This window comes from Camelina sativa, chromosome 7 (assembly GCF_030686135.1).
Source record: "Camelina sativa cultivar CO46 ecotype springtype chromosome 7, ASM3068613v1".
Lineage (NCBI taxonomy): Eukaryota > Viridiplantae > Streptophyta > Magnoliopsida > Brassicales > Brassicaceae > Camelina > Camelina sativa.
This window is the reverse complement of record NC_141886.1, coordinates 22,426,571-22,442,713: the sequence shown is the minus strand read 5'-3', so window position 1 is coordinate 22,442,713 and position 16,143 is coordinate 22,426,571. Positions and strand designations below refer to the sequence as shown.

At 38.8% G+C, this 16,143-nt stretch overlaps 1 protein-coding gene, 1 non-coding gene and 2 pseudogenes across 2 annotated transcripts; 2 read left to right on the top strand and 2 right to left on the bottom strand.

The window, feature by feature from the left end:
• Positions 1-61: 61 nt before the first annotated feature.
• Positions 62-133, top strand: TRNAP-AGG (transfer RNA proline (anticodon AGG)). The gene has a single exon. It is a non-coding gene; the product is annotated as a tRNA-Pro (tRNA).
• A 648-nt stretch (positions 134-781) lies between these two features.
• On the bottom strand, positions 782-1,367 carry LOC147941583 (uncharacterized; annotated as a pseudogene).
• Positions 1,368-1,429: 62 nt separating this feature from the next.
• LOC147941582 (uncharacterized) lies at positions 1,430-3,181 on the top strand (annotated as a pseudogene).
• Positions 3,182-5,609: 2,428 nt separating this feature from the next.
• LOC104704785 (uncharacterized) lies at positions 5,610-6,381 on the bottom strand. Its single transcript, XM_010420817.2, has 2 exons — positions 6,009-6,381; positions 5,610-5,892 (listed from the first exon to the last, which is right to left on the bottom strand). Exons 1-2 carry the CDS (start codon positions 6,320-6,322, stop codon positions 5,610-5,612), a joined length of 597 nt encoding a protein of 198 aa, XP_010419119.1. The 5' UTR covers positions 6,323-6,381.
• Positions 6,382-16,143: the final 9,762 nt, after the last annotated feature.

The following is a 16,143-nucleotide window of genomic DNA, read 5'->3' as shown; positions in this document are numbered from 1 at the left end:
AACAAAACAGATGTGGATGATTTTGTTTATGTAATATTACAGTGAAACTTCTGTCAAAATTGGGCATTTGGTCTAGTGGTATGATTCTCGCTTAGGGTGCGAGAGGTCCCGAGTTCAATTCTCGGAATGCCCCTTTTCTTCAAAAAGGTTTTTAATACTTGACTTTTATTACTTCTCCTATCCCACTTCATTATTTTTGGGCCAAAGTATTGAAATTTTGCACACATTCGGTTAAAGTAATTTGTTGTTAACGGCCCATATTGTACCTTCAAAAGGCCTAACTTACAAGCTACATCTCTCTCATTTTTCCAATAGAATTTCGAAATGATTTATACAAATACATAATATCCTTTTTTTTCACCTAAAGTTTGTATATTTAATATCAGATATTGCTAGTCTTCAGTGAATTTACTCTGTTACTCTTCTGTACTATCTTCTATGATTATAACTTTTAATTAATTCAAGGTTTTGGGAAAACATACATTAGTTTGATATTTGTTTTTTTGTTTTTTTTTTTGATATTAGTTAAGAGGAATAAGTTTTCACTTTCCGTAAACCTATATATCATTAGAGCTGAAAAAAATATAATTAAAATCGAAAGTCTAGAAACCAGTTTAATTAAATATTACCGCATATAAATCTTTAAAGAAAACCTTAGTAAAATTTTAACCAAAAAAAAAAAGCCTAATTAGTGAAGTTTGCAAACTTAACAATGAATTGGTGAAAGAAACAAAAAAACACGAAACAATGAACTTGTGATATAGACATGTAGTGGACTTGGTTAAAAATTGATGCATGTTGGGTGTTTCCCAAACATGGTCGCCTTCATCTCGGATCTAGGTTCGAACCGCAAGGTAGCTTCATGGCACCTAAAACCCATAACTTCTGGCATATTTTCTCTGCAATCCGTAAGAAAAACCCGCGACCCAAAAAGCACTTGCTTCTTCTCTTTGACATTTTCCATTATGTCTTTCCCAAATAATAGTGTATTTTGCTAATTACTTTTGTGGGGATGAGGTAGCAATAGTAACATTCTTGTAACGCAAGGCAACTTGAAGATCTCCATTAAGACATATATAGCTATCAGGAAGATAATAAGGGATCCTTATCGACAAGTCCCACTTTGCACTAAGACGTGTCCGTGTAATATTGTGCACCGTGAAATCCATAGAAGATAATTCTATTTCCGGTGGCACCGGCGGCGACGGCGGCAATTTTGACATGAAGTCCGAAAGTGAGCTACCAGGAAGGTTGGATCAATAAACCAGAAGGCCAATCCAAGCAGCTAACATGGCTACGGTTGAACTAGCGATGAACACGCTACCGACCTTTTCTCCTGTAGTTAGAGGTTCTTTTTCATGTTCCATTCTATCTATGGGCGATCAAATCGAAGAAAGATGAGGATATATTTTTAGAGAGCACGAAAAATATGAGAGAGCCTTTTGAAAGTGTTAGAGATCGTACGTAACTAATGTCTTTTGTAAACATGTTATTAGAGTATAGATGAAACTGGTTTATATTGATTAGAGTTAACCGGATTGTTAACTCTGGTTTAGTAAATGTGATACATATATAAGAAGAGGAAATGTAAAATGTACACATTAAGCTGACTGAGAATGAGTTATTTGATCCTCGTTTCCTAACTAACTTTCTCACTCTCTCGTTCATCTAACATGGTATCAAAGCGATGAATCAACTTCATCATCTTCGATCTTGTTCCCGATCTTCATCTTCTTCCGCTTTCTTTGACCTAAATTGATCGGATCTTTTCTCCGATTGATAATTTCTAACAAATTGAGTTCAAAATAGTTACGCTTCGTCGAACTTCAAAGCGATTAGCTCGCGGTTCTGGTTCTGCAGCAAAATCAGCAAATCCAGATCGATCGAAGACCACTCGACCTATTCCGGCGAGTTATTCGTCTTCTCCGATGATATCACCTTCACATTCACCTATTCCGGTGAGAAACTTCCAAGATTCATCTATTCCGGTGAGAAACTTCCAAGATTCATCTATTCCGGTGAGAAACTTCCAAGATCCATCTATTCTGGTGAATCACGTTACCTTTGGAGCTAATCCTGCTACTTTTGGAGCCAAACCTGCTTCCTTTGGAGTCAATCCTGCTTTCTCTTCAATTTCGATACAATCTTTCGGTGTTTCAAATCCTCTCTCATCTCAAATGTCACAAGAACAATTCACATTTGATGGAATTCAATACTCTCCTTACTTCTTGAACAGCGGCGACAATCCAGGATCTTCTATCATCTCTGAGGTACTTGATGGAACAAACTATAACACCTGGAATATAGCTATTACTACCGCCTTAGATGCTAAGAATAAGCTTGCGTTTGTGGATGGATCTCTTGATAGACCATTAGAAACACATCCACATTATCGTATATGGTCAAGATGTAATGCAATGGTGAAATTTTGGATTCTGAATTCTGTGACAAAAGAGATTTATGGGAGTATTCTACGATTCAAAGACGCTTCTGCGATGTGGCAAGACTTACTTGTGCGTTTTCACATCACAAACTTGCCAAGATCTTATCAACTTACACAACAAATCTGGTCTCTTCATTAAGGATCTACAGAGCTATCAACCTATTATACAAAGCTTAAAACACTATGGGATGATCTTGATGGAGCGGATTGTGTTAAAACTTGTCAAAACTGCAACTATTGTAGAGCTACGTCTGTCCAAGCTGAGCACACAAAGATCATCAAGTTCTTAGCTGGTCTAAATGAATCTTATTCAAGTGCTAGAAGTCTGATCATCATGAAGAAGAATGTACCTACTCTTGCTGAAGTGTACAACCTACTTGATCATGACTATAGTCAGCGAAGCATTACACCTGTCCAGAATGCTTCAGTCTTTCATGTGGCCAACCATGAAATCTCAACAAACCCTGTATCAGTCAACGCTACTTACACTCAGAAGACATGCATGCCCATTTGTTCTCGCTGCGGTTATGATGGTCACACTATAGACAAATGCTACAAAATACATGGTTATCCGGTGGGTTTCAAACATAAGGGAAAGGCTAATACTTCTTCTAACAAACCAGCAGTGGCCAGATGACTTTAACAGATTTAACTGTCAATGATAACACTTTATGCAATCAGTCAAGAGCACTTTCTCAAGATCAAATTCAGGGTGTTATAGCCTACTTCAACTCATAGCTCTCAACACCACTCGATCAGACTTCAATGCCATCTACCTCTGGTGGTCTTATCACTGCATTGCTTGGTATGGCTTTCTCGTCCTCTACTTTAAAATTTGTAGGGATCTTGAGAGTCACCGGTAATACATTGTCATCTAGGTCTATGATCATAGATAGTGGTGCTACTCATCATGTTTCACATGATAAGAGCTTGTTTGTGAATATGACTGATAGTGTTTGTGGTAAAACCGTGACCTTACCTACTAGACCAGATATACAGATTGCATGAATTGGTCAGATTAGACTAAATGAGTCTCTGATTTTGAACAATGTCCTCTATATCCCAGATTTTCGCCTCAATATCCTCAGTGTAAGCCAGTTAACCAGAGATTTAGGTTGTCGTGTTATGTTTGATCAAGAATCTTGCATGATACAGGATCCTATCAAGGGACTGATGATTGGGAGGGGTGAACAAATCTGCAATTTGTAAGTGCTTGATAGAGCTTCGATCACAGTTCCAGGGAATCAAGACTTATTTTGTATAATCAACATTGTTGTAGATACAGCTTTGTGGCACAATAGATGAGGTCATCCATCTGTTGCAAAGATAAAATCTATTGCAAAGATAGAATCTTTTGTATCCGTACACACTTTTAAGTGTACATGTGTCTGTACACATTATAATGTGTACAGATATCAAGTATACAAATGAATAATAATACACAAGTTTAACACGTATAATTCATTTAGTGTACTTATATATATATTAATATACATGTTTTTATTCGTACAGCTGATATATAATATATTCAATATGAATGAAATAAAAATATTTATATGTATGTAAGAAATGTGTACACTAAATAAGGAATTTTTATATATTTTCTATTAATTAGGATATATACTATTGTTAACAAATTATGAAATGAAGTTAGTTTAATCCAGTGGTTGGATGGACTGGTAACACTATAAATAGTCCACGGTTCGATTCTTCCAATCATATATTTTTTTTTTTAACTAAACAGAGAGGCAAAATAGTAATTAACTCGTTATGTCATCTTCTTCCCCGAACCTAATAGCCGAAGTCTGCGTTTTCTAAACATGGAGGAAGAGATGTTGAGCTTCAACCACACCACGGAGAATAGCTTCACCGACGATGGAACGAAAACCCGGACCCGTCATCTCAACCCTCTCAACTCGATACTGTCCCCAAATTTAGACCTTAAAACGGATCCTAAAACTATATTAAATTAAACCATTGTTGATGATTAATAATGATTCAACCCTAATTTTATGAAGGAAGAAGAGAGTTACGAGAGTAAATTTGTGGCACTGTAATATGAGAGTGGTTAGAGAGAGAAAGCGGAAAGGAAGAGAGAGAGAATGAGAAACGAGAGATTGGGCGGAAGCCCTTTTCCGTCATTTTCCAATTACAGACTCTACCCCACATTATTTTTATCTCACCCAAGTTTTATTACACAAACAGTCAAAACCGACTATTTTACCAATTTCAAATAGTAATTGTACTATCTTTTCTATTAACTTTCAAAAACGTACTAAAACACCAATATACCCTTCTATTTTCGGCACCATGGGGATTTCGCGAAAATCTTGTAGGAGTTCAAAAGCCATAAAAGCTGCTGGAAAAGCAAAGATACCAATAATAGTAATCATGATACAAAAGGGTAAGATCAGATCTTTTACCATAATTCACGTTCGATTGATCATTATAGAGAATAAAACAAAAAAAAGAACTAAAGGAAGACAAAGACGCTTATAGATATTATTTGAGACTGTAAGTGATTAGGAACGACATAAAGACGTATTATTTAGGATATAATACTTTTTCATTTTTCTTGTAATTCTCTCCTGACCTTACGACGCTTCCATAGAGATCTCCGGAAGTTGCAGATTCTGTCACCGCCGAAGGACCTTAACAAAACTCAAAACATCCCTACAAAATTGGTTTTACAATTTACATATTTTAGGTTAATTAACCTGCAGGCTGCAGGGTTTATTTATTATTTATGTCCCTGATAAAATACAGATTAATTTACATCTATGTATTCAATGCTATTATTTTTTCATAAACATTTGATAAACATATATAGAACCACTCTCTATGTCGCATTAACATGAACTGATCCTTCACTATATAAAACAGATTCTTTTGAACCATATCGTCTCCTTAACAAAAACAATAACATTCCTTTTTATTTTTTCCTTTTGTTGAGAGTGTGGCGCAACGTAAGAACTAAGATTTAGCTGGCAGGAAAGGCTCAACGGACTTTTACGACATGCTTCCTAAAAAAACAATATCATAGAGTTTTCTTGATTAATTAAAAGCTGATAATTAATATTCAAAAGTGAAGATAACAACTTGAATAACTAACTATAAAAAATTAGGTCACACGCCAAAAGAAAACAATGAACTGGCTTGGACTTGGTTAAAAACTGGTGCAGGTTGGATGTTTCCCAAACACAGTGGCCTTCATCTCAGACTCAGAGTCTGGCTCGAACCGCAAGGTGGCTTCATTGCACGCATAGCTCATAACTCCTGTCGATTTTTTTCTGCAATCAGTAAGAGAAAACTGTAATCCGAACTTTACTTCTTTCCTCTCTTTGACATCGTTTATAATATCTTTTCCAATCAAACCGCAAATATCTTCTTCCGTAACGTTTGCTGAAAGCTTAAGAATCTGAGGATTGTAGTATTTGAGATCGTTGTATCTAAATCATATAGAAGATTCAGTTAGTTACAAAATATGAACAAATTTTAAGAATTTTAAAACGGTTTTTAGTAGTAAATCAAAAAATAGTATGCGAGATCAAATAAAATTGCTTACTTTTGTGGGGTTGAGATAGCCAGAGTGACATTCTTGTAAAGCAAGGAAGCTTGAACATCTCCTTGAAGACATATATAATAACCAGGAAGATCACCAGGGATTCTTATGGACAAATCCCAATTTGCGCTAAGACGAGTCTCCGTAATATTGTGCACCGTGAAATCCATAGAAGCTAATTCTGTTGCCGGCACCCGGATTTTGCGATTACTTTCTTCGATTGTAAAAACGTAAAGAAAAATCAGAACGGCTGCCAAAATAACATACAAGACCACTGAACCGACCTTCTCACTTGTGATTTGTTCTTTCTGTGCCATTATGTGCGATTGATTGAAGAGAGACGAAGAGATTTTCTGGTGGGCAAGACAAAGACGAGAGAGCTTGACAATGTTAGAGATAAACACAAAGACCTAATTTAATAAACACAAATCCCATGTTATACCGCACTTATTGTTATATTTCTTTTTAAAAATTTATTTATTTAAGATAATATTTATTTTTAATATATCAGTTATTCAGTAAATCTATATTTATCTTTTAGAATACTAATTATTTTAAAATATTATAGTTTTTTTTAAAACTATATTACATTTTTATATTGTTTGTTTGTTGTATTTGCATCATTATCTTGTGAAATATTTTGAAGTGGTAATTATAATATTGTAATTGTGAGCAAATCAAGTTTTTAATTTATCAACCATTTAAGTTAAGAAGATGTATTCAACTTGACATTTTAAGTGATTTGTGTAAAATTTACAAATCCGACGTTTTTTGTTTTTTTTGGACAAACATATGTTATCATTTCTTAACGAAAGAGTAACATACAAAGTACATAGGATATCTTAAAAGAGAACATAAGTGGGGGCTTCCTAGAAATTAAAACATCAAGGCAACAAAGATAGATAGGGGAAACAGATACTTGGAGCTTGAGAGCTATGGACCAAAGGCTTGATAGCATTTTGGAACCTGTGAAACCAAGGTATATCGATGCATCTTCCATGAGCAGGTCAAGGAAAGAGATAATGGTCATTGTCGTGGAACAAAGACTAAGTGGCAAAGGAACGACCAAAGCTGATACTCTCGGAAAGGCTTCGCTAAAGGTGTGAGCAAGGTTGGTATTGCTCTGAAAACCGGTGTATACGCCCCAACCGCCACCTCTCAGTGGGCCCCATGTCAAATCCAGTCCATGGACCCATCTTCTTTAATGGGCCTCACGTCCTCTCACTAGGCCCGTGAGCCCATCCATATCCAACAGCCGGTTTGCTACGTCTGGGAGGGTTTAAAGACTTGTTACCGTACCTACAAATCACCACATTATCTTTCTCTGTGTTTTGTCCTCACTCGCACAGTTCCGACAGTTGCTTCCCGGAAGGTCACCCAAGCACGCTTAACTCTGGAGTTCTCTCAGGACTCCACAATCGTCTGGGTTCGGCTCTGATACCACTTGTAACGCCCCGACCACCACCTCTCAGTAGATCCCATGTCCACTCCCAGTCAATGGGCCTCACGTCCTCTCACTAGGCCCGTGAGCTAACCCATATCTGAAGGTTGGTTTGCTACGTTCGAGAGATTTTAAAGACTTGTTACCGTCCCTACAAATGACCATGTGATCTTTCTCTATGTTTTGTCCTCACTCACACAGTTTCGACAGTCACTTCCCGGAAGGTCACCCATCCTGAGACTACTCCAGGTCAAACACGCTTAACTCTAGAGTTCTCTCATGACCCTTGACCGAAAAGATAAGACTACAATGGTAGTTGCGATTATGGGTTTGGATGAGGGTAGCTTGAGGAGGTTGCGGTAACCGCTACTTCTTTGAGTAGAGATCATAATGTCGCTAGTTAACATGCTTAAATGAGGAAACTTCAAGAAGTTGATGAGTTGCAAAGTGGAAACCATAAACAGTAGGCGATGGAGATAGAGGAGGCTGGTGAAGCAGAGGTAACCCCCACTCAATAGAGGTGGGATCATAATGCCAATCTTCATCAAGTTATAACCTTCATCTAGAGGTTCATCCTTAAGTGGATCTAGTAACAAGGTTCTCAAAGGACTCTTAGACCAAAGTAGCAATAGGGGTTGGCTAAGGTTCACTAGCAGTCTTCGGACTAATGATATCCTTAAGCTAAACACATGTTGACTAGATAGGGGGAGAGTGGATTTTAGCCTAAACCTAGTTACAAGACGACACTAGAATATTTGAGCTCTTGGTGATATGGAGGATAAAGTTCAGAGAAAGCAAGCAATAGAGGTAATTCGATTGGCTCAGATTCACTAACAAAGAACAGCAGTGCAAACTTCCAAACCAAGCTATTCAACTGGCCTTGACACAAAGGAGATTCAAGCAAAATCAAAGTAACTAGGGATCTGCTACCGAGTATAACTCGACTTGACCAAGCAGGATACACTAATACTAGCCGATTTGGCCTTGATATGAAGTTAAAGCTCATGGATCTAAGGCTCTTCCAAGTCAGGAATGACTTATAGTGTATCCAAGGGAAACTATCTTCCAGGGTTTCGAGATAAGAATGGAGATTAAACCTGGAGCAAAGGGTTAACGAAAGAGAAGAAGAGGTCGTCAAGGATGAAGGTTTCGTCGTCAGAAAGTTCACCGGTTCCAGCGTCAAAACAGAGCTTCCGTCCAGCTGCATCCAAGCACAACACTTGGTGAGAGGATCTAGATCCAAGGAGCGGAAAGATGTTGACGTTGACGGCAAGAGGAGGCGGTGAGACAGACGGAAACTGGGCCTAGAGGGACTCTTATGGATCTTGGTAGCGGTACCTGGGGGTTGGGAACTCGATGGAATAAACTCAACGAGGAGACTTATTAGAAGCGGAGGAGAAGAGGGTGGTTGAAGCTGACGCATGGGCGGAGGTGAGATCTGGGATCACTGAAGACCTTCGATAGAGCTGAAACTAGACTAAACATACTACAAGGGAAAAGGAGGCAGCGGAGATGAAGAAAACAGGTCCCAGCGACGCCGATTGGACTCGGCGCCGCCGGAGAAGAGAACCTCGGTGGTTGTGCCAGAGAGGAGAGACGGCTAGGGCAAACAATGATATATAACGTTATATATTGCTATGATTATACAAATCCGATGTTATTTAATCATTGATTTTAAAAAGTCTATTAAAATCCACTGTTATTGAATTGATAATTTAAAAATCTATTGTTATTGAAGTGCTGATTTAAAAATTTACTTTAAAATCTACTGTTATTCAAAACACTTTGTGGATTGGATTTGAATGATTTTTAAGAATTCTAGAGGATTTGAGAGGATTTGTTTAGTTAAAAACTGAATATGCATAAATCCAAATATCATGGTTTTAGGTGGAATTTGAATTTTTTTTTACAATAAATAATAACAACTTCCCTAAAATCATCAAAATCATTTAAAATCTTATGAAAACTCAAATCTCTTGGAATATTAGATTGAATACACCCCCCCCCCCCAATTGTAACACCCCAATCCCAAAATACACCAAAAGAAAGTACCAACTTGCGTAGCTATTCACATTTCTCTCCTGACCTGAAGAAGAGAAAAGAGAAAGGGGTGAGTAAAAAGAGTTTACTTAGTGAGGAGATCGACTCTGCCCACCAGTCATACAATAAACACGTTTCAAACATAAACTCGACCATTACTTAGCATAGAATCAAAACTTCTAACTATCAACAATCATCACATCGAGGATATGCAACACGTACTTATTTATACTCTTCTTTATCTTGTTGTCATGCAATCATGCACCTTAAATATCACACTCAGAGAAAGGCCCTTGCGGCACAACTACTCCCACACTCAGAGCAAGGCCCTCATGGCACAACTAGTCCCACACTAACATTCTCATTCTCGTTCTCATGCATATGCTTATGCAATTCGCTAACTTGTTTTAACATGTATCCTTAAGCATTAACATCACACATTCAAGTTACTAACAACCTAACTTCATCATGTAATCACAAACAACCCAAAGACAATTCTCGAGCCTATACTTAGCAACTATCAAAAAATATATAAGGAAAGAGGCTACTGCATAACCGCAAATACCACCCTCACCTGACTTTGAGCTGGCAAGAACTGGAAAGAAAGACTGAAGCAACTGGCAACAATCTGAAACTTGCAGCAGAAGGAAAACAGTTCAACACGGATTAGGGTTCCTAGTTTTTGACAGAAGCAGATGATTTCTGTCTGACAAGCAATCAACATAGAAGCTAAGGTGTACCTTTTACGGTGATAACGAAGGCTCAGGTGGCTTCCCTAACACCCCTTTTATCTGTAACAAACGTCGAACAGACTTTATGTGCTCAGGTAACGCCGGAATTCTTCCACCAAAACCTTAGGTCGAAACTGCAAACTATATCTGACACTTTAGTTAATTTCTGGGCTCAGAAAACAATGATTTTTCACTAACTTTGATCATGTTTTACGGCTCGATCTTACCTCGGATCGAAATACCGTTTATTGCTGCTTCTTCCTTGTAGAAATATCTTTCCAACGACACCAAAAGCGTGATCTGGTTCCTTCAGATCCAACGGGAAACAGATCACCAAAACCACTACTTGACACTGTTTTTGAATTTCTCTTCTTCACTAAAACCAACTGTGGTGTCATAAATTACGAACTCAGTAACCAATAAAGGCATATCCATGATAGATTTGCCTTACTTAAATGAAGCCGGTGTTAAACGGTGAAAACGAGACGTTCAACTCTTCTCTCCGCTTAACGTGATCCCGAAAGGAAATAGAAAACACAACGTCAACTCTTGATCACTAATGATGGCGATGAAGGATTGAAACCAAGGAGATCTGATGCTTTAGGGTTTTGTCTTCGCTGTGCAAAGAAGCGGCTGGAGGTAGAGGGAGATATATACATATGTACACATGCGCACGTAGGTTTACGATCAAAACTGTTGGGCCCTTAGTGGGCTGGATTGGGTCTTACAGAAATTCCACTCCACTCTAACATAAGCTTTGCTAACATCTATTTTTAGTGCAATATATGCTTTAGAAACTCGTTTGCGAACCTTCAATGAATGCATAACTCCATGTGCAATCAAAACATTATCTTGAATTATTCTCTCCGAAATAAAATCAGCTTACACGTCCGAGACTATGCCATTGAGATGAGACTTAAGCCGTTTGACTAGACATTTTAAAATGATCTTATATAAAATATTGCAGAGCGCTATTGGGCGGTAATCTGATAGAGTTTCAGGGTGATCAATCTTTGGTATCATACAAATGTTTGTATGATTAATGCTCGGTTTCATGTTAGATGTTTCAAAGAAAGCTTTTACTTCATGTATCACATGGTTACCAACCGTTGCCCAACATTGTTTGTAGATTCTAGCCGTTAAACCATTTGGTCTAGGCGTTTTGTCCTCCCCGATTAAACATACAATTTCATATATTTCTTGATCAGTGAAATCCTTGGTCAAGTCGGCATTTGTTTCATAAGTTACAGTTGGAATAAAGTTAGCAAAATCGTGTGTAGAAACTTGATGTCCAGTTGATGTAAACATGCCAGTAAAATATTGCTGTGTGTGATCACTTATTTTAGTTGTACAGTTAAAGATGGTACCTGATACTAGGCTTTTTGTGTCTCCTAGTAGGTTCAATTAACCTTATGTGTTGTAGTACTTAAGGTGTCAATCCAAATGGGATGTTGCTAGCAATCAAGCAATCACAAGTCAAGCCAATTCAAAAGAGTGTTTGGCTAACAATCCTAGACTGATCAGAATGCAAAACGGAAATGAGTTACAAAACTAGAAACGAAAATGTATGACAAGAAGTAAATATGAGTAAAAAGCAAAAACGATTCTAAGCATGAACTAGATACCAAGATCAAAAATGGTTTCCGGATGTAATAAAAATCAGAAAGATAGAAGTCCTAAGGATGGGAGTAATTGATGTCGATGGAGTATCCTAGTGTACAGAGTGTTTAACATGCCACAAGCAAACTATCCCTAAACAATGAACATCACGACTTAGCTAATCCAATCTCTTGACAGAAGCTATTCAGACTCAACCACTTCCAAACCTAGCTCTCGCTAGAGAAACATGATCAAGCATGGCATGAAAAACAAGTTCATTCACGTCAACTAACATCCTAGACAACTAATCTCTTAGGCTAGGTATGTAAGTCTCTGGTACTAGTTGGTCAGACATTTCATCAAACACCTTTTGGGTGTGGAAATGTCTAAGACCTAGTTCCAATTGATCAGAGAGAAACTAGTATTTATAACTCTAGTCCAGATGGAAATCATACGAATCTAAGCTTAAACACCCTACATACTAAGATCCTCCACCTAATTTATCCCATCCTCAAGAACAATCACACTACTCAGATCCAGAAATCATCATCAAAGATACGAATTCGGAAAACATTGAATCAAGCATAGTAAGATAGATAAAAATGACATGAACAACTTTGCAGAAGAAATCAAATGCAAAAACTCAATAAACTCAAAAATGTCGGATTACAAAGTCTGAGAACGTTTTTGGTGGCTAGGTAAAACCTTAAGGAAAAGAACATAACAAGATAAAAGATGTCTGGGCAAAGACTTAACAAAATGTATATATAGTCCAACATGGAAAGTCCTAAAACCTAAAACGACAAGGTAAAAAGTCGGTTTGGGAATCTCCTGAAGCGTGTGAGACAGAGCATCTTCCTGACATGTGTGATCGAGTCGGTGCAGCAAGGTGGATCAAGCGAGGTCAAGTGATGCACGTGATGAGTGGCTCAAGACGTGGCTCGAAACGTGGCTCGAGCTTGATGTATATGCATCCACTAAAACAATGATAACTCTTGAACCACACCTCCGATTGGCTTGAAATAAACGGCATTGGAAAGAGGACTCAATTACCAACAACTTGGATGAAGATGTCGAAAGCTAAATCCCTCGACTGGTGGCTCGAGTGGTGGCTCGAGCGCGTGAGTGAAATTGGCTCGATTGAGTGCAGCAGCGTGAGTGGCTTGATTGAGTTCAGCAGTTGGCTTGATTGGTGAGGATCGAACGGGAGATGAATTCGGCTCGAGAGAGGGAGTTTGGAACTCGAACGGTGGATGAAGTCGGCTCAAGAGAGGGAGTTCGGAACGTCGGCTGTCGAGCGGCTCTAGTGAGGGAGTTCGGAAAGCGGCTCGAGCGTGGATGTTGGATCGTGGCTCGAGCGTGGATGTTGGGGCGTTGCTCGAGCGTTGATGTTGGAGCGTGGCTCGAGCGTTGATGTTGGAGCGTGGCTCGAGCGTTGATGACATTCATTCTAGGCATGATGGATCGAGTGGGATATTGGTGCTTCTTCCTGGGAGCGCGTCCAAGTCGCATGTCGGTCGAGTCAGATGACGTCCATTCCGGTCATGCTTGGTCGAGCCGCATGTCTCAACCTCCATTCGGTTCCAACAGTCTGGACATCTCCTAAACACCTGAAATAACTCCAATATGCAAGATGTATGCAGGACCAATGCAAAGACTACCTAGATATGCATATTATACAAAAGAAACTAAAAACAATGCAAAACAATGAGTTAAGAGAACAAAATGAATAACAAATGCATGAAGAAAGAGTGTAAAATATATACATATCAACTCCCCCAAACTTATCCTTTGCTTGCCCTCAAGCAAATAACAAGAACAAAGTATGGAAGAGAGGTTTGAAAATGGGGTCTCAGAACCTAAAACATGTTGAATGAAATAGTTAGAATCAAGGTCCTTGTTTTTAGTTCTATGAGGCATGGTGAAGGAACTTTATTTCTTTAATCTACACATGCAATCCTATCAATCACTCCCTTTAACATTCATTAACAGAGAACCGTGAATCAAGAAGCTATGCAATGTTGTCAAACTCATTTGGTTAAGGTAAAAGGTTAGAGAAATATGTGGTCTCCTTCTCAAGTGGTTCCATCAATACATAACAAGGTGCTCTCATGAAAAGGAGTTGAGCTTAAGAGAAGGCTAAAGGTTGAAACCAACTGATATATACAAGAGTAGTATCCTGTCTACCCAAAGGTCCCAAGGAAACTTAGCTCTAACATTCTAACCCCGGAGTTGGTCCTATCTCTACCCTTCATCAATATCTCTTCTCAAACTCATTCTCTTATACTTTGCACTTAGTCTTAGGAGGAGGTCACTTATTATCATTCTAGCAGATTGGGAAATCTTTTTTTTTTATCACTATGGTTCTCTTTCTTTTCTTTTCTGAATTCTAAACATCTTAAGTGTTTTACTTTCTCTTCCTTGTCTAAATTTTTCATTTTATGCCCTGAACCAATAAATCTTTTTTTATTTTTTAACGTTGCTCAACCCAAATCCTATACTAGACTTGTAAACCTCGAAAACGCATTTCCCTCCTAAAGACTCTTTACCCTTTTGCTTTCTCTTTTACTCTTCACTTTTCTGCAGAAATCCCATCCCAATACCCAAAATCGAGTTCTCACCTACTCCTACTAGTCTGGATAACGCGAACTTGAACTACACAGGATCCTACTCTTGTCGGTTAAAACCTAACACTTTCTAACAAGCTCAACTCAGAAAAGGCCTGACACTCAAGAATACAATTGGCTTGAAAGAAGGGTTGGTTATGGATGCGGGGCATTTTTCCAAAGATGGGAATCAACTACTTGGATTAACAAGGGTGGTAAAAAGGAGAAAGATAATCCAAGTATGTATATGGTATCCATGAGTTCAACTTCAATGCATAACAGGATAATTGCAAGTCAGGATTAGATTCAGGTAGATAGGAAATGATGTCAATTCAAAACATGCTTCAATCTTACATTTTCAAGTTCAATCAACATGCATCAAAGAACTAATAACAAGTGCCTTGATCCTATCCTATTGAATTCAACATGCAAACAAGGTTACAATCATCATCATCCCCTATGCGAAATGCATCAACCCTATATGAATAACACTAGACTCAATCCTAACATGCAAGTGCAAACTACATGAACACTCCATTTTTGTGGAAATTTTCGAAAAATTTTCAAATTTTTATGGTTTTTCTATGCAAATAGATGGATGCAGACTCAAACATGATATGATGCAAAAATTTGAAATACGAATCACAAAACACAACATCAGATACATCATCTCAAATCCTCCCCCAAACTTAAATTAAATAGTCTCTTGTGTAAGAGAAATTTGCAGAAGGATTTGAGAATCACAACAAAAACAATGCATGAATGAAATGGTATATACAAAGAGAGGGTAGGAGTACCTCAGTAGTAGAAGGAGTCGGAGCTCGCCTAAGGAGTCGGTGCGTGAAACTGACTCTGTCCCTCGCCTTGTTCGGGATCCGCAGGAGTGACCTCAGCTGGTTGGTCGACTTGCTGCTCAACTTCCTGCATGCCCTGATAATCACCCTGATGTTCATCTTGCTGCTCAACCGTAACCTCATGCGCATTCTCATCTCGAGCTGCAGAACGACGCGCAGACCGACGGCTTGAGGAGACTCTGGAACCACGCGAACCTTGTCTCTTTCACTTCCTGGACTCATGAGACGAGTGTCGCGAAGGAACAGGTGAAGGCTGACGCCCCGTGACACATATTAAGATTGACAGGCTGGGGAGGGAACCGGAGAGAGTGTTCTTTGACGAGTTAGCTCGAGAGTCGTGGAGGTGCGTCCTGACATTGGCTCGATTGGTGAGTTTGGCAGTGGCTCGACTGGTGAGTTTGGACAATGTTGGCGATAACGGCGAGAGTTGTAGTGACTTGAGTGAAGCTGGTAACGATGAGAGAGCTTTGATCGAGTCATGCAGGTGTTGGCTCGATTTACAAGGTCGATTGAGACGCGGCTCGAGTGAGGAGTAACGACAGGAGCTCGAGTGGAGTTTGCAAGACTATGACGTCGGTGGAGTCAGACCAAGTCGACTCAGGGGAGATGAGTCCGACGATCGAGTGGTCCTGTACTGGCTCGAGTGGGTGAGTGGAGTAGACGCGGCTCGAGCGAGATGGGAGATCGAGTCAATGAGTGATGTTTTCACTTTTCCTTTTTTGTTGCCCATACTCCCTTCTGCAGATTCCCGAACACTAGAAAACTAAAAACGAAAAATAAAAACACAAAGATACTAAAGAATATTTACAGTGATACCTTTGGGACTTCCTCCCAAGTGAGCTTGTTTAAAGTCCCTGAGCTTGACTT

Coding starts and splice junctions, on each gene's coding strand:
- LOC104704785 (XM_010420817.2), bottom strand. CDS start 6,322: ATGGCACAGAAAGAACAAATCACAAGTGAGAAGGTCGGTTCAGTGGTC. Junction 5,893..6,008: donor GCTATCTCAACCCCACAAAA/GTAAGCAATTTT, acceptor TATATGATTTAG/ATACAACGATCTCAAATACT.